This window comes from Sceloporus undulatus, chromosome 3 (genome assembly GCF_019175285.1).
Source record: "Sceloporus undulatus isolate JIND9_A2432 ecotype Alabama chromosome 3, SceUnd_v1.1, whole genome shotgun sequence".
NCBI lineage: Eukaryota > Metazoa > Chordata > Lepidosauria > Squamata > Phrynosomatidae > Sceloporus > Sceloporus undulatus.
This window is the reverse complement of record NC_056524.1, coordinates 164,063,372-164,088,892: the sequence shown is the minus strand read 5'-3', so window position 1 is coordinate 164,088,892 and position 25,521 is coordinate 164,063,372. Positions and strand designations below refer to the sequence as shown.

At 39.8% G+C, this 25,521-nt stretch overlaps 1 protein-coding gene across 1 annotated transcript; it reads left to right on the top strand.

Annotated features, from left to right (window-relative positions):
- The first annotated feature begins 6,791 nt into the window (after positions 1 to 6,791).
- LOC121924791 (protein FAM13B-like) lies at positions 6,792 to 24,955 on the top strand. Its single transcript, XM_042456208.1, has 6 exons — positions 6,792 to 7,066; positions 11,329 to 11,488; positions 14,239 to 14,448; positions 17,119 to 17,205; positions 21,263 to 21,404; positions 24,345 to 24,955. Exons 1-4 carry the CDS (start codon positions 7,037 to 7,039, stop codon positions 17,151 to 17,153), a joined length of 435 nt encoding a protein of 144 aa, XP_042312142.1. The 5' UTR covers positions 6,792 to 7,036; the 3' UTR covers positions 17,154 to 17,205; positions 21,263 to 21,404; positions 24,345 to 24,955.
- Positions 24,956 to 25,521: the final 566 nt, after the last annotated feature.

Genomic DNA, 25,521 nt, shown 5'->3' with positions numbered 1-25,521 from the left:
TTATAAAACAATCAGTCACATGATCTTCAAATATTTATACCCTGTATCAATTCCAGTTTAGTGAAATCCTTTGACAACAGCATCCTAAGGATTCAACTTATTATTTTTTTAAAAATGAATTCTCAGCTTCCTGCTTCTTAAAACACTTTTACTTTTCAATATCTAAATATTTAAAGACTGATGTTGGCTATTAGTTAAGCAAAAATTTTCCCAATAGCAACTGGAAAGGAACTACAGTTGGCTCTCCATTTTCATGGGACCCATTCCGGACCCCCTGCAAAAACCGAGGCTCGTGCATATCCAAGCCCCATAGGCTTGAATGGGGTGCATGCCTGCGAGTGCACACGGGGTGTGCCCCATTGGAAATAATGGAGGTTGCCCCCCTCCATGAGTATTCAAGGTCGCGGATCCCAGATCTGCGAGTTAGGAGAGGCGACTGTACTGGGTCTAGCATACTGACTTGATAGATTCTATGAACAGTGATGTGTGCAGACATGCCCAATGGGATATGTTGAGTATATTTAAAATAGTTAAGCTACACATAGAAAATAGAACAATTTGCTGTCAGAGAATTTAAAAACTCATGTTTCTAGTCCATAAGCAAATTGGAGAGGTTTTAAAAGAAGAAAATATATTTGTTTTCTAAGCAAATGCAGGACAGATCTTCACTGGCCAGAATACTCTGGTCTGTCCCTGTCTGACTTCTGCCCACTACCTGCACATTCTGGAGTAACACCAAGTGGCTGTCTACACAGCATCCCACTGTGCTGCCCCCCTACCCCCTTCTCTGAGGTCACAGCATGGTGCCCAGCTATGTGATTGATACGGGGCACCTTGTTATTGGCCTCAGTGGGACACTGTGTAGAGGACTGCTTGGTGTAGTTTCTTATTGCTCCAGATTTTCTGGGAAGATCCAGAGCAAATGGTGAGTCTTTTAAATCCGCTTTAAATCAAGGATGGTCCAGATTCACTGCAGGACTCTCCTTTCCATGTTGAACTAGGCCTTTGGCCCTATGTTGTCTGAACAGGGCAATGCGAGCATGGGGGGATGCCACTGCAAATAGCCTGTGTAGACATGCCCACAGTGAGTATTCTGGTGTCTAAGAAGAGCACATCACTGCACATCTCTGTCAGTCCTTTCTGTGGACATAATGCGTAATCCCTCCTGCCTGTGTGAATACAAATTAAGAATTAACTTTTTAAGACTCCTGCAAACATTATGAAGGCAAATTAAGTGAATTACTTTCTGTTGTTTTTTTCTCTGGGCCCAATCCAACTGTTCTGCTATTAAGGCTGTCTATATGGTGTCCTGTAAAATAGCAGTCAAGCTGATCAGCTGTTTAGTATTGAGGGGGGAGCAGTCATTGTTTCTAATTCCACCCGTTGTTTTCTCCACTGAACAGCTAGTCAGCATGACTCCTGATTCTCTAGCAGAATTCCTTATGCAAAGCCTCAGCAGCTGGGTTTTGTGTATATATTGGGGGGGGGGGGGGGGGTATGTACTGCAGGCATAGTGTCTGTTCATTTTTCTCCTAAAGACTTATGTTTCACACATCATAATTGCAGGCCAGTTTACACTGCTATTTCACAGTTTTCCAGGATGTGATACTGTCTAATTTTGCCATGTCAAACCTGAAAGACCACTTTTCATATCATTGAAGATGAACTCAATCACAGCATGAGCGCGGGGGAAATAATTTTAGAACCTTCGGCCTCAGAAATGGTTCTGTGAATCAGCCGTAAGTGTATCAGTATATCAAGAGTAATATTATCCAGATAATATCCATGGGAGATACACCTATCAGAAAAGCAGTTGTGAACACAAAAGACTGACAGAAGGTCACCCAATAAGAACAGGTATAGAGTGTTTCAGTCATACCATTATAGTAAAGTGACATTGAACATTGCAAATGTCAAAGCAAATGCAGAATTGTTTGTAGAAAATATGGAAATGCCAGTGAATAAATGAATGAAAAATATTGCCGCCTTATAGCAAGGAGGGGGAAAACTCTAACCCATAGGCCTAGTAGAACCTATGAGGGTCCCCATCTGGACCCATCAGCTGCTTCTTTCCAAAAGCTCTTTATCTGCCCAAAGAGCCTAAATCCAATTTTCAGTGCCAGCTTAGATCTACTAAACTAGGGTGCATGGCTGTCCAAGCAGGTCTGCAGGTATACTCAGGTGGATTGTAAGTGCATTTCCCAACTCACTAGTAGCATCAATTTGTGGATCATGTGAAGTGAGGATGACCACTATGTTTCAGGTACTGAGGCTGTTTCTCCTTCCCAGGACCCTACACAGTTTCCCAGGCTCTGGACTGGAGCACAAAGGCCAACCAATCTGAGGCAGCCTGGTTGGCTGGCAAGGGGAGCAAATGAAGGCTTCACTTCGGTTCTTTCCTAGCCCACATAAGATGTTTCCTCCATCACACCAACAATGAGTTGCTTTTGATGTAGTCTTTCAGTTTGTTGTATAACTATTGTCATGGGACCACACTGCTAATATTAACTATCATAACATTGGGTGGTTTTGGCATGGGGGCTGGATATTGTTTTGGGGGTACATTTGTCGGACCTGGTATATGGGGGGATGTCTCTTAAGGGACCTTGGGGCTGTGGGCAACTATGTCATGCCCAGCTTGGGGGGGAAATGGCTTTTCCTAACTTCCAGGTATCAGGGAAGCTCAGTCAGTGGCTTCTTCCTTGAGTGGATTCTTGCACCTGCATTCCATTGGTACCCAGCAGGTAGGCTGAGTGAATAGGTTTCCATCAGCCAGAAGGCAAGTCAACTTATGAATGGATTGCTGTCAGCCAGCAGCTTAGTGTTCTGATACTAAATGTAAAGGTATTCCTCATTGACAAGGTTGTCGAGTCGTGTCTGACCATAGGGGGCGGTTCTCATCTCTGTTACTAAGCCGAAGAGTCAGCATTGTCAGAGACCACTCTCTCATCATGTGGCCAGCATGATTGCACAGAACGCTGTTTACCTTCCCACCGGAGTGCTACCTATTTATTTACTTGCATTTGCATGCTTCTGAACTGCCAGGTTAGCAGAAGCTGGGACTACTGACCGGAGCTCACCCCATCATGCGGCACCTGGGTCTCAAACTGCCAACCTGCCAATCTTGCAACCAACAGAGTCAGTGTTTTAACCACTTGAGCCACCTGGGTCTAAAACCATGCTGTGGGATAACTCTGTTCAGCTGAAACCAGTAAAATATGACCCTTGGAGGAGGAGCAACACTGAAGCATGAAGGGGCTATATCATGGACTTCTCTGCGTTATCCAAGATTGCTCATATTGCCTAAACAATGTGGAAAGGAGCTATGCTACCACATGTCCTGTGCTACAAAAGGAGCACTACAGGCCCTAATATAAGAATATAACATACGAACAACAATTAGGCCCATGTTTGTTGAAATCCAATTGGTGGAGATGCAATTGGATTTCAACAAACTGATGTAAAGGCTAGGTTCCATAAGTATTTAAACCTTTCTAACCCTGTTGTTTAGCTCAGGAGTTCTTAGTTTGGGTTTAACAGATTCCTTTGAGAATATGATGAAAGCTACGGACTCCCTCCCCAGAAAAATGCAGATAACCACATGTACACAAAAGTGTACATACAATTTATTTTGTTGCAACGGAAATTCATTTTCCTTTTATAGAAACATGTTCTGCAAAGAACATTGTCCCTCTTCCTTTTTTTAATTCGTTGCCAAAATTAATGGGTGCCTCCTGAAAAAAAGCTGACATAAATTTTCATTTTTACTGATTTAGTGCTATGTAAATCTACAGTGCTATATACATAAAGTATAATAACAATAAATATGAATTATGCAAACATAATAATTTTGCTTGAAAGTAAATTTCAGTGAAATGGCTCCTTTGTTTGGCTTGAATATGAAATTAAAATTCTAGAATGGTCTGTGACATACCTATCACATTTAACATACAATCAATTTTGACTTTTTGATGGCAGCCAGTGCTGAAAATTCTAGTTTACAAAGGTGTGTCGCAATAAATGGAACCAAAGATCATGTAGGCCCTCAAAGACCATCCACGGTTTACTATGACCATAGGTTACAAACTGCTGTTTAAGCTAAAAAGGGTCTCTCAGTAGCTTTTGTATGATTAATAACAAATAAAACAGTCCTTACCTGCAAACATACATGCTAAACATCATCACACAAAAGGGCACAGAGGAAATATTCCCAAGACACTGCACTGTAAGCATCAGATTTTTCTATAGTCCTCTGTAGCTAGATCTTAAAATTAAAGGCAAGAAGGTAGAGGACTCCCTAAGGAGAGGAGTTTTCTGGCAAGCATTTGCTCAGGTGTGACACTAAAGCTGAATTATTTGTTTTAACAGGAATACAAATGGCTTTATGGAGCTAGGAATGTGTGGGTTGGAGAGAGGATTGGATGGAACCTTCCCACATATTTTTCATCTGCAAAATATATATGTGCAAGATTCAGTGAGAGAGTTTCAGGAAAACAGCTGATGTTTCATTGCCCTCTTGTGGCCACAAAGCTAATGCACATTTTCATTCTGTCATTGCTCCAATAATTGCAGTAGGTGACTGCCTTTGGGTTATCTTCACATTTTTCACTTCTCTAATGCCTATTCAGTAACATCCCAAATCCACAAAACAGTGATTGGACAAACTAAAATGTATAAAATATATTTTGCAATCCAGCTTGATATCATTTTTACTGCCATGGCTGGAGAAGAGAAAGTTAAGGGGTGACATGATAGCCATATTTAAATATTTGAAGGGATGTTATATTGAGGATGAAGCAAGCCTGTTTTCTGCTGCTCCAAACACTAGTACATGAAGTAATGCATTCAAGCTACAACAAAATAGATCCCACCTGAACATTAGGAAGAAGTTCCTGATGGTAAGAACTGTTTCACAGCAGAACACATTGGCTCAAAAAGTGGTGCAGTGCAATGGCAGCTTGCGCCAGGTGGGACCCTAAGAGGGGGTGGCACCAACTGCTCCTCAAACATCTGCGATTAGGTACAAATGGGCTGTGACATTCACCTGTGTCCCATTAAAATGCTAAAGAGATGGGATGGGTGTGGTGAAGCTCAGTGGGATGGGGGACAAGGAGAGGCCCTAGGATTTGTTTTTTGTTTTAAAAAATCAAATTTCAACTTTTTAAATTTTTAAAAATACAGTAGTTTTTTTAAAATATTATTTTAAAAAATTCTTTAAAAACATCCCATTTTGCCAAATTTTCACTTTAACCACATGGAACTATATATGTGTAAATACATTTAGGCTGTCTGTATGATATTGTAATTTAAAGCTGTAATGTTAACTTAACTAGTTCTTTATGTCACAACTATTACCATTACAGTCAGTGATATATGGGAATTACGATTTATGAGTAACAGCAGTACAAAAAAACATTACTAAGGATTCTGGATGGTGTGGTATGGGAGGAGGTCAACAGGGGGATGATACCATGTGTTACCACACTAGGTGACACCAACCATAGGCATGCCACTGGCGCAGTGTTCTTCTTTGGAGGTCTTTAAACAGAGTCTGGATGGCCATCTGTTCGGAGTGCTTTGACTGTGATTTCCTGCATGGCAGGGGGTTGGACTGCATGGCCCTTGTGGTCTCTTCCAACTCTATGATTTTATGACTCTGCAACTAACATATACAAACACGCATTTAGATCCATGTTTTTTACATTTGTTCATCTCTTAGGGGAAGAGCAGAAAATTGTCCCCCCAGATTTCTTGGATTCAGCAAACAGTGAGAACTATACACATGAAGCATTTATGCATACATTTCCTCATTTCCATAACACTAAGCAGTTCCTGGTTTTCTCTAGTTTAACTCTTGTTTAAATCCCATTTGCTCCCTAGTGTGTTAAAGTAGATACTCTGCTTTGGTTAGTGATGAGGAAAGATAAAGACGCTCTGCAGGATATTTAACCTTCAAGACCTGACTACTGCAAATCCTGCTGGGCTTCCTAGATTTCAATAGACTTTACTAATCTACTTTTAAATTTCTTTTTTAGAATTTTTAGTGTGGGTGGGAGAAAGAAATAAAAGTGTCAGTTATCACAGTTTAGCACCCTAAATCAAATGTTGTGTTTTTCTTATGTTCATCATAATAGGAGCCTTTTGTGGCTACAGAGGTCGGAACTATCTAGTTACAAGGAATGTAGTTATTTGCAACAACTTAGTGTTGAGGCTGGGAAAAGGTGTACTGTACTTCAGGATGTATGTATGAAGTCTGATTGCTGTTACAAAAAATCCCCTCTTTTGTGTGTGTAATGGGTGACATTTTAAAGCTATTTTTCAGGGCATACGCTGGCATTTTGAGCAGAATTTTTCAAGTGTTATGCCATTCTCTTAACAATCCTACTTTTTTAAAGTAACAAGACAGCAAAGAGGAACAGAACAAGTAATAAATTAGCCTGTCCCTCGATAATGTTAACAAGAACAGACTACCCCGCTGGCAGCATAATGACTTGCACAATGAATTACCTTTTAAAAGGAACCTTTCAAGGTCTGGCTAGGTATGAAGAAGTTCAGCAATGCCTCTGATTCATGCAGTCAGGATCTCTTGTGGGTTGATCGCTGGCTGGAAAGAGTAATTTTTTGAGTTCTATAGATTTCTTCCCCATGAAATGTGAAAAAGAAGTTTCACCCGAGCAGACTGTGTTTGGTATTGCCAGAAGTAACACTGTGCTGTTGTGTGTATTAGACGCTATGGTAACACCTTTGTCTGTGACACCTCAGTCAGTTTTTGCCCTAGCATTGCATAGAGGTAGAATCCATTCAGACAAATCTCTACTTCTCGCAGGGCCTTAAAAAAACAACAACAACAACCCGAAACCCAACAATTTAGTACCAGCCAAGTCTAAATTACAGTAAGGATTTGCAGGTAACTCTCTAAATTATTCTGAAGGGTTGTACTTAGCCTGGTTGAGAAGGAGACATGGATTGAAAGAAGAACATGGCATTTTCCTCTTCTGGAATGTGACACAGCAGTGCTTGATCGCTCAGACTTAACATGGGAACAGGTGCCTCCATTTCAATTTGTGTAAGTGAAATATAACAAGCTTATTGTTTCTCATTTGTTATTTGTTTATAGTTTCTAAATTCAAAGAGATCGTTTTTTTGCTTCTAAAGATGAAAAGAGAGGAAAGGGTGCTGCAATACGAAACACCCTCATGAATATTTTAAGGATTTTTTTAAAATCATGCATAATTGATGATATTGGTTCATTTTTTTTCCTATCAGCAGTTTTTCTTCAATAATCTAGACTGCAGAAAGGTTTACTCAGAGGTTAGGTCTCATTATTTTAAATGTAATTTGCTTTCTAACAACTGGGAAAGGATAATAATTGTGATTCATTTTAGATTTTGGATTATAACAATATTTCTCTCTTTCTCTTTTTGCCTTAGCACTTAAAATGAGTTGTATGGTTTGACTTGGCATTTGTGATTAAGTTGTAACATTCTGTCATACATGGATGCACCGTGTTTCATTACACTCAAGGGAGCTGTTGTGATAAATTATGCGACATCTTTCCTGGCTTGTTTAAAAAGAGCTGCAGTTGGTCAGGCTACCTTTTGATCATGAATTGTGGAATTGCTCCTTACATAATCAATATTAACCTAACTCTGATATCATAATTTCCAAAAATGTAGCTGTGGATTGGGTCTAAATACCTCATCCTATACACAGAAGCAGTTTCTGTCTAAAAACATGGAAGACATGTGAACAGGATCAAAACCTTGGATCAAAACATTCTATGGGCAAGATCCTGCATGGCACAAAGTAGTATATTAGTTCTGCAGGTTAAACTGCAGTACTTCTCCCCTCTCAACCTTGCTCTGGTCTCACAATTTAATGGTAGTTGCCACCTCGAAACCATTATATAGCTGTTAAGAGGGGATTAGAGGAGTGTCTGGTTATGTCTTTATAGCTAGATGCAGAACAAGTACATTATCAACCAAGATCTTTTGAGGTCCTTTGAAGGTGTCAGCTAATAATGACATTAGAATATGCCTAGCTATGGAGACATGGCTAGAAGCTTCTTTGATCCATTGCTCTCTGCCAGTCACATAATAGCCATGGAGGGGCCTACATTGCCAAATGGTGAGTCTGCAGTGAGGTTTCAGTCATTGCAAAGGATGGAGGAGAATATCAAGCACCACAAAACCCAAAACAAGAGAGAGAGAGAGAGAGATACACAGGTGTAAGGTGGATTTACCACAGACAGAAGTTTGCATTCGCCTCACTTTTTTTGGAAACAGGCATATGCTTGAACCTAAAAGTTTAAAGTGGACTATGTCCTAAAGGGGTTATTCAGACTCCATTTTTAGTACATTGATGTGAATAATCATACTCACATATTCTGGTTTTTTCACTTACACTATGGAACTGCATCAGTGTGCATCTCTGCGAGTTCTGTTGCTCACACATGCCAACACTCAAACAAAGATACAAATGTATTTGAAACACATTCAAGTCATGCACAGTTTTCTCTCCGTTTGTCCTAGATCTATTCGCATTGGTTATTTACACAGCCAATGATGTAAGTCTTTTAGAAAAACTCAGGAAAAAAAACCAAGGTTAAGTGAGTTTTTTGGCACAACCCCCCCCCCCCCAAAAAAACAACCCTTAATTTGGTGCATTCAAAATGCATGCAAACAGCAAAGATTGAACACAGATCCTATCAGGAATATTTTCATCATCTGAATAATCCCAAACATGCATAATAAATTTTCATTCTCATTGTTCAAGACATATATGATGTAATAAAAGAAACACTGCATTCTCATCCAGTTAAGGCGAAGGCCTTCACATTCCTTGGCAAAAAATGCTTTGTACTGTTACAGCTGTTAACATTCTGTTGAAAGGCTGTCTTTATGGCCCAACACATATGTTTTTGCAGGGAAATATTTACAGAGAAATAGGTAGCAATATATTCATTCAGGTTTAGTGCCAACTAAATATACCTAAGATATGCAGCTTTAAACATTGTCTTCATGGTGGAAGAATTCTTCCTGTGTACGCTTTAGTCATGGCAACACAATAGCCTAGCAGAGAACAGAGTTTCAACCAGCAAAGTCATCATAAATCTTAAACCATAATTAAACAAAAATATAAAATATAAATAACCCTAGACCATGACAATAACCTTGGAACCCAAAAAGAAGACAGACACAGATGTCTTCAACACAGTAACATTATGGACAGTACTAGATAATATATGAGATCAAGATCTATTAAATTCAGTGTGAGGTTTGGCATTAAACCATACATCTTGTTTAGATTTGCATCTCAGACCTTTCTGTCCCATAACTGTTCACCCCTTCTTCTTATTCTTTCCCCCCTCTTTCTTCTCTTCCTTCCTCTTCCTCCACTTTTCCATATATATATACACACACACACACACACACACACACACACACCACCTTTCCCCAAAACTGAAACATTAGGTAGTAAGCCATATGCTGATCTTGTTAATTGGATTTAAAAAACATGACCTATGATAAAAGAGAGACAGATAAAACCCCTGCTGACATTTTACTCAGCCACCCATCGAAAATGAAAAAGATCTGGCCATCTCCACAGTCATCTCTCATTTATTTAAAAATTAATTTCTGCCCTAGGAGTAGTAATATAACAGCCTGACTTAAAATAGTGACTTCAGAAGAGACAGAAAGTATTTTTGACAGTATTTATTATGCATATTGTGCCTGAATTATCTATACACTGCAAATTAAAACAGTTGCTGGGAACAGCAATAACACATCTGAGTATGAGTAGTAGGACTGGATGATGTCAACCATCCATATGACATGATTACAGTGCTATAATTCCACTTTAACTGCCATATCAATCCTATTATGGGACCTTGGGTTTGCTGAGTCCCTGTAGCTCTCTGACAAATAATTCTAAATGCTGCTCCCTAAATTCTATATCCTAGGAGTCCATAAGATGTTGCCATGGCAGTTACACGTGGAATCATAGTAGTGGGATATTCTGTGTGGTGGTGGTGGTCATAGTAGCAGTAGTACCATGGTCAAAGGAAGAGAAACCTGGGCACAGATAAGCACCTAGAAGTGTGTATATTTGATTATTAGCCCAGCTATTAGGCAATAGGCACCATGGTGCAGATTTTGAGTACAAGTTGTTCATAATTTATTGTGAATTTATAACCACATAGAGATGCTTGTGGGATTTTTCTGCCTTGTGTCAAAACAACTTGGCTGGTACTATCCATGTGGGGTGGTTTGGGTAAGTGGTGCCTGGGAAATATTTATTTCAAGCAGCAAATATCTTGGGCTGTGTTGTGTGTTGCCTGCAAATTCTGGGGCTAGCAGGGCATTTTATCTGGACTCAGCAGGAATTACTTCTGACCACATTCTTGCTTCTGTGTAGAGTTGTGCTGTAAAATACCTCTTAGGATCTCTGCTACTGTTGGAGATGTTTAGGAGCCCGTTCGCACTACACAATTATAGTGCTATGATTCCCCTTTGACTGCCATGGTTCTATCCCATGGATTTCTGGGATTTGCAGTTTAGGAAGGGGGATTAATAATTCTCAGATAGAGAGCTCTACTGCCTCACCAAAATACAAACCTCACAACTCCAAGGGATGCTGCCGTGGCAGTTAAAGTGGAATAATAGTGCCATAATTTTGCGAAAGGGCACTAGGGATCAGGGACAAAGGAAACATCACCACCACTGTCCACTTAGTTTAAAGTCCAGGCCCATCTTTACATGTTTGATTGAATGCCTACATCTAAATTACAGCTTTCAGACTTTTCTATTATCCTTAACTGCAACCTCTGATGCATATTGCAATGAAATTGCCTCGTAAATTTTATGCAAACTAAGGCAGGGGTCAGAGCGTTCAGTATGGTAGATGATGAAAATTGTAGCCAAATTGTCTGCATTTCTATAACTGGTGGTATGCAGAAACAAACAATAACCAGTAAATCCAAATGGCTTTTAAATGACTGAGACTCTTTTGACACAGCAGTGTGGATTCATGGAAATTGTTGTCTGGCTGGGACTTTCAAAGAGTGGTATTTGGGGCAATGGGAGCCTTTGGTTTTGCTTAACCATCAAATATTCATTGCCAATTTGAGATTTATTTTTCGTCCCAATATTTTGTATTAATATTGCAAACAATGTATTTTACATCTCAGGCCTTCGCACCCTGCCCCAGGTTTTTCATATCTCATGAGGTTCATGCCACAGTTTTAAAAAGAGACTTCCTTTTCATTAATGATTCAAGAGTGCTCTGAAAATGTATTACACTCAATTTCTTTCTCTTTGTTTGCAGCAATCGTTGTCTTCCATAGAAATTAAGCACTGTACTAATAAAGTTAGTCCAGAACGTCAGAGAACCTTTGGTGTTCCCCTTGGCTCTTCTACCCAAGAGGCAACACACCATCATATTCCTTTGATTGTCAAACACACAGTGGGATATTTAGAAGAGTTTGGTAAGTTCACAGCCTTTAGCTAAACTTAGTCAATACAAGAATAATTCTGTTCCTTTCCCCTCAAAATGGTGAACTCTGCCTACTCATTTTCTAGGCAGATATAACATATGATGTGGGGATTCCATAATGGCTTTTGGCTATACAGTACTTCAGAATAGCATAGACTGGATGATCTAGTTGATTCTGTTTATGCTTCAAAGGTTATGTGCACAAGGCACAGAGTGAATGAACAAAATCTGGATGTATCTGAAACATTGTGGGTGTTTTGCCTTCAGTTCTATGTGTGCCCAAAAGGAATTCTGGGTTCTGAAGTGAATCTCAGCTCCAGTCTGCAAATATGTTTGAGGTTGAGGGCAGGCCAGAATCAATGTGCTGCACGAGCCATTCAAAAAAAAAAATTAGAATGAGAGTGGTGAGTGTGTGTGCCTGTCTGCATGCATGTGTGAACACATGTATTCAGTCTTACTCCTTGTGCAGGAAGTAACTTCTGAGTAGCTGGATCTTTGCCTCCTATCTAGGACTGAAAGATGTTCCTTACTATAAGGGATGTCCCTTACTTGAGGGCAAAAATCTTGTACCTTCTATTATTGGCCAGTGTTCTTTATTATAATGGATGGAGATGTCTGTATTGCAGAATTCATGCAGTTGGACACTACTTTAACTGCTGTGGAATTCTTGGATTTGTAGTTTTGTGAGAAAGGCCCGGTACAGACGGCCCAAAAGGGGCGGTCTGCCGGTGTCCTGGTTTGCTCCGTGAGGAAGCTTCAGCGGACAAACTGCGTGGCTTCTTTGCGGAGCAAAAAGAACTCGCAAAAAGTGGGTTCTTTTTGCGGCACCATAGTGACGCTGCAGTGCGCCAATGGCGCACTCGCGGTGTCATTATGACGCTATGATGTGCGGACGCTAGGTATCCATCATGTCAAAATGGCGGCGCCCATCTGTACAGGGTGCTGCCATTTTGACGTACAAAAGATGGGCTAGGGTTGCAGGGCAACTGTAAGCGACGCCTCGAGGTAACCCTAGCACGTCATCAAGACGTGCCAGGAGGCCCGACTGTACCAGACCAAAGATAGCTTTCTCTGTCAGAGAGCTCTAGTGTCACAACAAACTACAAATCCCAGGATTCCATACTATGAAACCATGATAGTTAAAGTAGTTTCAAACTGCATTAATACTGCAGTGTGGCAGCTGCTGATGTTTCCCATCTGAGTGTTGGAAAGCTTTTCCTTTTACATAGACTGAATGAGATGACAAAAATTCCTGTATTTTGGGGTGTGGGCCCTTCATAAAGATATAAATGTGTACATCATGTAATTCATAAGGATGGACAGTATGTTAATTTTACAAAAAAGTGTCGAGATTAACAGAAATTCATACTTTCGTTTGATATTTAAGTGGAACACAGACTTGTTAATACAGGCATACTTCACTAATATGATGGGTTAGGTTCCAGACCACCACTGTAAAGTAAATATCACCTTAAAGAGAGTCACAGCCTTTCTTCACTTGCCAGGCTATTGCACATTACAATAGCCAGGAAAACCCTGTGATAGGTTTGCCTTAGGGTGGCCATGATTCAGAAATCACTTGAAGGTACACAATAACAGCATTATGCAGAAAATTTAGCAAGCTTGGGCCCAGACAGACAGGCCAAAATAAAGCTGCTTCGGGTCACTTTGGAGGTATGCTGTTTAAATGAAATACGCATCTTAGGAAGCCAGAAGCTGCACCAAAGCTGCGCTCCAGTCCTTAGGACTGGAGCATGGCTTTGGCGTGGCTTCTGGCCTCTTAGGATGCATGCATCATTTAAATAGCATACCTCCAAAGTGACCTGAAGCAGCTTTGTTTTGGCCTGTCTGTTCGGGTCCCTTGTTTTCTGCTGCTCCAGAAACTGGGGAGCTTATTGCAATGCCTACAGTGTCTGACTTACCTCTTTTGAATTTGGCTCAAATTTGGAAGTTAGGCTGATTTTATCACATGGACTTTTCTCTCAAAATGGTTTGCTATTGCCTCCAGTGCTGAATTCAAGCCCCATAAGTCGCTTAGGCGACTATTTTTTCCAATTCCGTAGCTTCCGATTTGGAAAAAATGGCCACAAAAGCCACTTACAAGCGCTTTAAAATCAGCCTAACTTCCAAATTTGAGCCAAATTTGGAAGAGGTACATTGGGCACCAGAAGTGGTGCAATAGCACACAAGCCAACAGATTCAAATTGCAACCGCCTAAACATTAGGAAGAACCTCTTGATGGTAAGAGCTGTGTAATAGTGGAATAGACTTTCTTGAAGGGTGACAGTCTCCCTTTCATTGGAGGTCTTCAAACACAGGTTAGATGGCTGTCTCTGTGTATTTCTGCATGGCATGGAATTGGATTAGATGGCCCATGGTAACCTTTCCAACTCAGTGATTTCATAATTCTAAATGGAACCTGCAATAGACTGTCTCTGTGTGGTCCTCTTTTCAGACTTCTTGCCAGCATGTTCAATGACACTCCATTCCACCCGCACCCTCCCTGCTTTTCCATCTGTCTTCCAACATTCAGTCAGCATTCCATGTCCATTCAACATAGAATCCTAGAATCCTAGAGTCAAGCGCAATCCTGTTCAAGCTGATTGCCTGCCACCAAGTTGCCCCCAAACAAAATGGGAGGTACACTATTTCCCTTTGTGTGCAAAGGGCGCTGTTTTCATTTCATAAGGACCCAAACTCTGAGTTCTCCACTAGTACATAGGATGTTGACTATTTCAACAGGACTGAATCATAAAGGCCTATTTCGGATCAGTGGGTCAGCAGTGAAAATCAAGGCACTGAAGAAGAAGTATGATGAAGGCGAAGAGGTGGATCTTGTTAATGAAGGAGATGTTGATTCCATTGCCAGTCTTCTTAAACTCTTCCTGAATGAGCTTCCAGTTGCTGTTTTCCCTGATGTTCTGTGCACTGAAATTTTGACCACCTTTGAAGGTAAGCAACCACATGTGGGGGGCTGCTTTTCCATGTTTTTGTTCAAATGAGTATGTTGCCATATCTTGAAAACTGTATATCAATGTCCTTGGAACAGAAAAGATGATACAATGGATTGGGTCCATGGTTAGTCCAATTTAACAGTAGATCATACTAAGTTAATGGGACAGGTTTCTCATGAGTCTAGTAGATTTCATGGGATCTGTTCTACACAGGAATAAGTCTTCATGAAATCCATTATATTTTGTTCTGTTCAGTACTTTGAAGTCAGTTTGTCCACAATGAAAATAAACAAAGCAATTTGATGAATATCAACTGAGATGCTTAATAACATACCAAGGGTGGAGAATACTACACAGATTCATTCAAGCTTACAAGCTGATTTATGAATATCGGTGTAAATTTATGTTTACTGGCTTGTTATCACATTCCATATCGGAGTTAACCAGAGTTTTACAAGTCTCCATCTCTTTTTTCCTTGATTATTTCTCCTCCTCTGTTTCTTTTTCTCACTTGGTTTCATTCCCTCCATTCGTCACAAATCCATGGATAAACAAGCTAGTTGCCATACTCCCAGGTTTCAAACTAGATAATATGTTTGCATTATATTTAGAAGGGCTCCTCTCACAAGTGATGAAAGATATGTTTGTCATAGTAGCCTATTATTTTCATATATTGTATTTAGTGGTTTTATTTTGTAATTAGTCCTTAGAAGGTAAAGTCCAGCTTAATTTGCAAGTCTGAATGCTGAAGTATGTGTCTCTGAGGAAATTCCATTGTGAGATGAAAGAGGAGTTGCAGAAAATACACATTCCTCTTAATGTCTACTTTGACCCTATGTATGTGTCAATAGTCACACCACATCCCAAGGCTGCATCTACACTGCAGAAATAACGCAGTTTGACAATACTTTAATTGTCATGGCTCGATGCTATGGAATCCTGGGATTTATAGTTTGCTGTGGCAACTTCTCTCTGACAGAGAAGGCTAAATATCTCTCAGAAGTACAGATCTCAGAATTCCAAAGCATTGAGCCATGGCAGTTGGAGCAGTATCAAACTGTATTATTCCTACAGTGCAGATGCAACCCCAAACAGTGTGGTTTTCCCATCTCCATTCATCAACTCTCATTCTTCTCTTCCTGTAAAATTCTCCTTAGCACACAATTTATTTCTCAAATCTTTGAAATCTAACCTAACATTAGCTTGGGGTTGAGTATGCAAAAATATGTATGTGTTGCAAATGCATACTAAAACTCTTATCACATTGGAACACAGATCAGGTTTGTCTGTCTCAATATTCTTCTAGGTTAGAAACAAAACAGAACCCAACTGTAAAAAGGAGTAATATTTGGGAGAAAGGTTCTAGCTTTCTCGCTGATGTGCTAGAATCTAGATTCCGAGGGTTTTTCTTTACACAAGGGACATTCAAGTGTATGCATTCTCTTGAAATATGAAGTATGACAAATCCAAAGTATCTTCAGAAGGAATAAAACAGTAAAGTTGCATCATGGATGTTTCTCCATGTGTCAAGGACTGGCCCTCAAAATGAGGTGAGCCTTTGTTTTTCTTCACTGACAGGTACAGGCCTCTTTCTACTATTTATGGCCATATCCTCCTTTGTTCTTTCCCTGTCCCACTCTTACCTGCACAACATGAAGTGGAATTACTGTATTGCAAAGAATCTACAACAGTTGAAACATGAATGACTTGCACGTCTCCTCCTTGGATGTTGTTCATAAGGTGCTAATGGGGAATTTACACATCTCCCTTTGTGGTAATATTTATAAATTTCAACTGTGCATTGAGTTTATGCACATCACAGAATAGATGGTTTGGTGTACATGCATAAATCTGCCAGTGCCTCTGTTTCTTTCTTTCTTTCTTTCTTTCTTTCTTTCTTTCTTTCGCAGCTCATTTGAACAGAGACCATCTCACTTCAGTATACTCCAGGTGCACAGCTTAGAGTTGAGAGGCAAGAAGTACAAATGAGGACACTGCCACCATTTTGCCTGTCAGGGCAAGATAAGTGCCAACAGGAGATCCCATTGACTGAAGGCAGACTAGCAGTGCCCTTCTAAGGAGCTTATTGTTTGGCTTATTAATTCGGCTTACCTCTCCCACTTTAAATTTTAAATTTCAATTTGGGCTGCATCCTGATATTATCAAAAAGTTTTTGCCACCAAACTTGCTGCCCAAATACAGCCCGAGAGCATTCCCCACTTCCAGGAGCACTCTGGTGGCCATTTTCTTAAGCCAAAACACTCTTGGATCCAAAAAGAGCCACGCTCCTGCAAGCGAGGATGCACCCAGGCTGTATTTGGGTGGCATATTGGGTGGCAAAAACCTTGTGATAAGATCAGGATGCAGCCTGAATTGAAATTTAAACTGGAAGAGCTAAGCCAAATTAATATGCCAAAAGATAAGCTCCTTAATCTAGTGTAGCTATGCCCCTGAGAAAGCATCTAGCTCATGGTTTAGTACTCCATGTCTATGAAATGCTAGTTGTAGTTACTACTGCTGATGCCAGCCTGTACACACCTCAATTAATGATTAGTGTTTAATCCTTCACAGATAATATAAACCACATGGCAGAATGCACGGGATGTCTAAAAGGGCTATTGAGCAGACTGCCGAAAGCTCACTATAGCCTTTTCCATTTCCTTATCAGATTTCTGGCCAAAGTGGCATCACACAGTGATGTGAATCACATGACACTGGAGAACCTAGCCATTGTTTTCGGTCCTACTCTTTTCCGGTAAGAGGTTTTAAAATGATTACTACATACCATCAAAGTAAACGTTCCCCCCTCATATGATATACAGGCGGCTCTTCCCTTATGCGGAACCTCCCCCCCTGCATAAGGGAAATGCCATGCATACATGAGCCCAATGAAAACAATGGGGGTTGTGCATGCAATGTGATGTCCATGGTGCAGTGCATGCACCATGAGCACACACCAGTGCTGCTTCCATCATGCAGCTTCAGTGTAAGCTAAAAGCTGCATGGTGTGCCTGCATATGGTGCGGGCACACTGTAGTTTTCCCAATTGCTACTGTGTCAGCAAGGTGCTCACTCATGCCCACATGATTTCCTGAGGAGCACATGAGGGAGAAGGGTTCTAGTTTAGCTTTTTCCTTGATATGCTAGTTTTCTTTATACAGGGAATTGTTCAAATGAAGCAGCTTTCAAATCTAAAATACACCCACCTTGTAGTTTGAACTTAAATAGATGGTGGTTATCTATTGGGTTTTTGCTATATATTCTGCCCTTTCTCAAAAGACATTAACATTACTATGAAAGGATTGGGCAGACCTCAAGCTTGTAGAATCTACTTAAAAGAAAAAGAAAATGAACTGGAATGTGTACCAGATGGAGCTGGGGAAAATGTATAGTCTCAATGGGGGCAGATATATACTAAGAAAGAAGTCTGTGAGCACATATTCAGCCAATGAATTTATATTCAGTATCAGAAACAAACTCGCAAATATTGCCATACATAAAAAAAAATCACTTATTTTTTCAATAGTGTAATTTAGAGGATTTTTTTTCTAGTTGTTGCTTTTATTTGACAGTTGGGAGTCACAAACCTTTGCATACCACCCAGAGGCCTAATCTTAGATCTGGTTCTACTCTAGCTTTTGCCTGTCTCTATCAGTTTCCAAGTATAGTGGTATTTACAAAGTATAAGTGATGGTAGAACGATTGCTTTAGGGTCAAACTATATGACACATTTAGAATGTTTACAGAAGACATAGTCCCTCAAAGGGTGAAAGACATATGTTTGTCAAAGCATCTGCTTTTCCCCTCCTGCATTTAGCATGTTTCATTTTGTGACTGGTCATTGGAAGGTAAACATGTGTTTAATGTACAAGTCTGATTACTGAAGTATGTTGATTCCATTTGGTAGAGGGAAAACATGTTAGTTAAAGAAAATACTCATTCCTCTGAAAATCTAGTTTGACCTTTAAGGACAATTTGCTCATCTTTTATTCTGCCTTGGCCACAGTGAAAGTTAACACACCTTATCTGATATGAAAGTACAGTACAACCCCCATATTTGTGGGACCATTACCCACAGTTTCACTTATCCATGCCTGAAAAATACATTCTCTCTAAGTATTTTCTAGGTCCTTCATCCCAATTCTATGGTATGCTTCTGGTCGATGATGATGATGTTGATGATGATGATATTTATACCCCACCTCTCCATTAAGATTTAAGCAGCTAACAACATTAAAACATTAAAATCAAGCTAAACTAGATTATCTAGGAGATATACTTTGGGGGGGAAAACGGAATTGTATAATTTAGAATGTAAATGTCATATTTTATTGTCAATAAAGAGATTTAAAAAGCATTAAAATACTATAAAATACATTTTCTCAGAAACCCACCCACCCACTCACCCATCATAACTAATAAATCATAATTGTTAATAATAATAAAATTTATTTTGACTATATTTTAAGTTGTATTTAAAATTTAAATTGACTATAGAGTTGTGCTATATGACCTGGAAATGCCTAGGGAGGTGTTCTGTCTAGGAATATCTAAGTCCTCCAGAATGACTCTATGGTCAACTCCAGCCTGAATTCATTCATTTCAATAGAGTCCGTTATTATCCACGGTTTCACATTTACACAGTAAATCCAGGAACATATCCCTCAGATATGGAGGTCAAACTATAGCTTTCTTTAAACTGCTGATATATTTTCCTTTCTCTGACTATCCACAATGCCAGTCCTGTCTGTAGGGGACTTGCTGCATTAAAGAAACACTTAATTACAGTGAGTGACAATTTAATATTCAACTTGTAGAATTTATATGGGCTTGGGTGTGATGTGGGAGGGATGCACATTAGAAAAACTTAAGCCATCACTTTACGACCCACATTTTATGTACCATAGCTGATAAATCCTCTATAATTACACCAATAATGGCTTCCATGAAATAACAAGAAGGGCACACCCACCCACACATATATGCGCACACACACACACACACACACACATTTTTTGCTGTCAAGATTTAATGGAAAGTGACTATTTACACAATCATTAAAAATGTATAAATCTCCTTCTGCCCAAAGCATTTGCATTTTTTCCTTTAGAGAAAATCAGCACCATTACTCATGTTATGTTTGATACATATACTGTGCATGCTGAGATCTCTCCTGGTGCTTTAGTTTCTTGCAGCGCTGTGAAGGTTTGTGAATTTAAGATGGAGATATAAGACATCAACCAGGGATTTAGTAAGAGTTTTTCCATATACCCAAATGATAATTGCCCCCATGTATTTTAGTGATATGTAGTGGCTAGGGACTGAGGTTTGAGAAAAAGAGAAACTGTTGAGTGGTGCAATAATTATGGATTGATGAAGAGTATGACGTTGAATGAAAAATGTGTATATGTGTATCTGCGTATCTTGAAGTTGCTTGTCGATTTATGGTGACCTTGTCATGGGATTTTCTTTGGAAAGGAATACTCAGAGGTGGTTTTGCCAGTTCTTTCCTCTGAAATATAGCCTACAGCACCTGGTATTCCTTGGCAGTCTCCCATTCAAACACTAACTAGGGTTGACCCTGCTTAGTTTCCAAGATCAGACAGGATCTGGAGCCTTTAGCATATTTAGGCCCTTGCATGAACAATACAAACTACAAAATAGATTCATGAGTTTACTTCATCAGATCAAAATAAGAAAAAAAATGCTATTTGTTTGTTTGTTATATTTTACATACTAAGAAAATGGAGAAGTGAAGGAGGGGACCTGAGCAATTGGTGAAGCTGCAACCTGTGAATGATGTCAGGAACACAGCCATGCCCCTAATCCTGGGGGCAGGGAGGTGTGCCATCCAACATAATTTATGTGGAGTCAAAGGCCTTCATGGCTGGCATCCACTGTTTTTTGTGAGGTTTTCGGACTATGTGGCCATGTTCTAGAAGAGTTTCTTCCTGACGTTTTGCCAGCATCTGTGGCTGGCATAAGTTGCCAGCATCTGTGGCTGGCATAAGTTGCCAGCATCTGTGGCTGGCATAAGTTGCCAGCCACAGATGCTGGTAAAAAGTCAGGAAGAAACTCTTCTAGAACATGGTCACATAGTCGGAAAACCTCACCAAAAACAACATAATTTAGTTTGTGGAAGGGTCTACTGGGGAGGGTATAATCTGGTCCTCAAGCCCCGAAGATTTCCTATCTCTCTACTAGTTGGGCTTTTTTCAGGAGAAGGGCGCACTTATTCTGCTATGTGGTTGTGACCAACTGTTGGGAAAATGACACAGAGCATAACTGTGGCCCTAGAATTTCAGATGGCTAGGGAAAGCTGAGTTTGTGTGAATAGGGCCTTCAGATTTTTCAAGTTGAGGGAAATGACTTGCTTTCCTTACCTCCTGCCAGGTTTTTGGCAATTTGTATGAAAATGGCATGTGCACAAAAATGCGCAAAATGCACTCATCAGTTTGCCCAGCAGGTGAACACTTCTGAAATTATTTGTTCTTGAATACAAGGACAAAATAAGTATTTACATAAAGTTCAGAGTTTTAAAAAAATCCAGAAATCTTCTTCTCCCCTTCCCCCAAGCTGTGTATTACTTGCACATTAATCTTTTCATTTCTTCCGTAAAAAAAAAAAAAAGGCAGAACCGCAAGCATTTACAACATTTATGTGCTGCAAGTACTAATGACCACCACAGAGCAGTTCCTCGGGGTGAGGGGCGGAGAGATGATGAGTTATGAGGCTTAGGATTCTAGTCACTAGAGACTGAGGACCATTAAACTGATGGTATTCCATGTCTTTCTTTTGCTTTGCTTTTTCAGAATTCCCCACAGCCCTTCAGCTTGTGAAAAACAAACAATTTGCAATGCCATCCTTCTGCATTTTCTTCAGCACCACGAGGAGATATTTATGGATGGCCCCAGCAGCCAATGCTCACTGGTGGAAGGAAATGATCACCCCCAGGTAAGAGGTTGATGAGAACAGATACGGAGTGAAAACAGAGGACTCCTTGTTATTTCCTAACAGTAATCATCATCCAATGATACAATCCTAGATCCAATTATGTCCTTTTCTATCCAGTGACTTTCTTCCCTGCTCCTTTTGCTGCTTCCCTCTGTGGTATCAAAGGACCAATTCAGACGTTCTTGATTTTTAGCATGACTATCAGAATAATCTCACGAATGCATTCCGGTTTTGTTGTTCACACTATTTTTTCAAAATCAGAACCACATTATGACATCTCTGTGAGTTCTGTTGAACACACATGTCAGCATTCAAATAAAGAGTTGATCATGAGAATCTATTTGAAGCATGTTCCAGGCATGCAGATTTTATCCCAGGTCTATTTGCATTGGTTATTCACATAGCCAACAATGCAAATCTTTTAGGAAAACTCAGGAAAAAATGGAAATCGATTATCCTGAGTTAAAGGGTGTGTTTCTTTGCAGCTCTCCCCCAACTTAATCAGATGCATTCAAAATGCATGTAAACAACAAAGATTCAACCCAGATTCTACCGGGATTATTTTCACCATTTGAATAAACCCAAAATTCAAGATCACGATCAAGCTCCCTGAAATTGGGGTGGGGTGCTACTGGTTTTTGTGTCATCCAGTGGAAGTATACCATTGAATCCTGACCTATGTGCTTCTCAATCTCACTGCATTGTGTAGTCACACACCACAATGAATGATAACAGTCTTACATACAAGAGAGAGTGCAGAAAGGAGACTGGCTCAGTTTTAAAATTATAATTCCCACTCCAAAGAATATAAATGTTCAGCATTAGGGGAAAAAAAAGGAAAAGGAAAATGAACAGAAATACAGCTATGTACAACACATATATTTTTGTGCCTGGTTTTTGAGAGAACCTGCCTGTCTCATCTTTTTTGATGCTGTCTCCATATTAAGTCACATTTGAGAAAGGCAAATTTATGAACAAAAAAACAAACAGTAACAACACCTAACCTTTTCTTCTTATATTCTTTAATCATTATGGTTATGGAATGTTCTTTAAGCCAGAGTTACTAATAAATTGGTTCAGGATAATTGAGTTTTAATCTACTATTTGTTCAGTAGAGTCAGTGTAAGCATATTAAATTTAGCACACATAATCATGATAATATATCTGGCTTAACAATGGAATCATGCATGCTCCATTATATATGAATCTGTATGAAAAAAATAAACTCAGAACAATAGAGTTGCCAGATGAAATCCACTCCTTGACACAACCATACATAAGTCCAGGAGCCCTGTCCCTCAGTTCACCTGGCAATTCTATGGTTGAGTGGATGCGAGGGGACAGAAACTTGCTGCTAAATAGCTTATTTCTTAACATAAGTTTGTTCTTATGTCTCCCATTGTAAACCTGAAGTGGTAAAGTTCAGACAGACTTATTCCATGTGATGCATTGGCTGTCCAGACTTGGCTGCAGGGCAATTTCAGTTTTATGGATAAATCATGCATGTATCCAAGATGTGGATGACCTAGCATTGGGTCAAGAGATTTTAAGAATAATGCAATCGCTTTAAGTCTTGGGATCCCAAAATTATACAATGCTAAACATACATCAGTTAACAAATCCTTTGAAAGTGATGATTCTTTCCCCAAAGTCCTTTTATACTCATCTAGTGGTATGGTGGTTTGAGTGTTGGACTTCGACTCTGGAGACCAAGGTTTGAATCCCAGCTTGGCCACGTAAACCCAGTGGGTGACTTTGGGTAAGTCATACTCTCTCAGCCTCAGAGGATGGAAATGGCAATCCCCTCCTCTGAAGAAACTTGATAAGAAAACCCCATGATAGGGTTGCCTCAGGGCCACCATAAATTGGAAGTAACTTGCAGGCCCACAACAACAAAAATAACAACACCCCATTTCTTTCTTCATTATCTGTCTATCTAAGGCTTTTTGTTTTTAAAAAACAGCATTGGCATTGTGAGGATGATGAAGAAGGGCTGCAGAAATATAGATTTTTCACTGGCAGGTTGCAGTAACATGTCAATAGTAAGCTTTGCAATAAACAGACCTTCAGCTGAGAAAGAGTGACATTCTGTTCTAGCCAATCCTACAGTAGTTGTGTGTGTGTGTGTGTCTGCCTACAATGAGCAAGGTAAAAAGCAGAATCCAGAATCTCCCATATCCCTTATTGTCATGCTTGAACAGTAAAACAGAGAGAAAGGGGGTCACCTGGTAAGTCTGCTTCACCAGCTACTCCTGGCAGGTCAATAAGCCTAACCATCAAAATGGAAACCATAAGAAAGGTGGAGGCTGATGAAATACAAAGCCATCCCTGCATACATTTTTGAAGAAATGGTCTCTAGAAGTTCAATGTTTCTTATGCAAGGCCTATCTGATCTGGTTGTTTCATTTCACCAGTTATGAAGAAAAAGTTTAGTGAAACATGTTGGGATGGCTCTTGTTTTTTTGTAGTATAGGAGCTATCCCTATTCTTTCCATGTTTTTTCTGCCACTAGTACCAAATTTTCAGTTAAAAAAGTATTGCCCAAGAATTCATCTCCTTCATTCATTGGGGTTGTTTGTTGTTGTGTGCCTTCAAATCTTTCTGATTTATGGCAACCCTACAATGAACCTAACAAGGGGTTTTCTTGGCAAAATTTGTTTAGAGGGGTTTTGCCTTTGCCTTGTTCTGAGGCTGAGAGAGTGAGACTTGCCCAAGTCATTAAGTGGTTTTCCACGGTTGATCGGAGATTTGAACCTTGGTCTCCAGAGTTGTAATTCAGTGCTCACATCACCGCACCACACTGGCTCTCTGTCAACGGGAATATTCTTGTATGTGTCTTCTTAAAATGAGAGCTTATTCACCTGGCACCATCTTCACTCCTTCTCTCATTTATTTCTGCTCACACTCTGTTTCAATTGTTTTTCTTATCTCTCCCCACAGCATCTCTTTCCCACTCTGCTCATGGAAGAGGCAGAAGAAAGGCTCATGGAAGAGGCAGAGGAAATCAATAATCCATAAAGGATGTGGCACTGGCAAGGCAAACAGCCCAAGATGGCATGGCATGTTCATTCCACTTGGTGTCAGTATTGTGTTTTTTTATTTCAGTGTTGAACAATCTGGAAACTGGGCTGATTTTTGGTTATACATTTCAATTATTATTTTATAACTTACCCCATATTGGGGTACATTCTTCTACATCAAACCCAATTTTTGCAGATGTAAACTCTCCCCCCCCCCCCCCCCCCATCAATACCACAGTACAGATTTTGTGAGCTTTGGCAAAAAAGGCATTTCAGTTATCAGATCCTTGGATCAGATATGCAGTTTGTGAGTTGGAAACTCCCCAGAAAATTCAGTGTTGATGGATGGTGTAGAAATATTGTAAAGAAACAAATGATCAAGACACAGAGGCCATTCAGACAATGAGGCACAATGAAAATAGTCCAACACACATGGAAATTTGGGAATATTAGTGAAGAGTGTGGAGATCTCATTGAATTTCTAACTGCAATTATTGTAGTTTTCTGTATTGAATCTATCATCAGCTTGACATATGAAATACTGTAATAAAAATGAAATGGGTATGTGCATTCTCATCCATACTAAAGGCACAAATCTCTGCCTTTGTAAAAGTGTCTGACTTCTGTTGACAACGTTAATATATAATTTTATGATGATGCATAAAAAGAAGAAAATAACCAGGACCTTCTTTTTCTTTTTCTTTGGGTCCTTTCACACTTCAGAATTTATAACACCATGAAACTTGTCGTCTCCTGAGGTACTAGAGCTTTCTGGATGAGAATGTCAAATGACCTTCCCTAAACTTATAAACCCTAGGATCCCATTAGCTTGGAGCAGTGGCAATTAAAATGGAATCATAGTACTATAATGTGAAAAGGCCCTTTCTCTTTTTCAGTTTACAGCACAATACTATGTATGTTGAAAAAAGAAAAGACACTCCATGCTCAAGAGAGATTTTTCCCATTAAAAGAGTGAAGCCTTAATCTTGAATGAGTCTCTGTATCAGGAGAAAGGCAAGATAATAATAATGCAAGGTTGGCCTTTTGGATCTTGCTAAACCTTACCCTATCCTACCTGGGGTAATAATTCTCTACTT

What these genes read in the sequence shown, in the direction of transcription:
- LOC121924791 (XM_042456208.1), top strand. Translation starts at nt 7,037, where the DNA reads ATGGGAACAGGTGCCTCCATTTCAATTTGT. An exon ending in GGGATATTTAGAAGAGTTTG is followed by an intron (nt 11,489 to 14,238) that starts GTAAGTTCACAG and finishes CTATTTCAACAG; the next exon opens with GACTGAATCATAAAGGCCTA. An exon ending in AATTTTGACCACCTTTGAAG is followed by an intron (nt 14,449 to 17,118) that starts GTAAGCAACCAC and finishes TTTCCTTATCAG; the next exon opens with ATTTCTGGCCAAAGTGGCAT.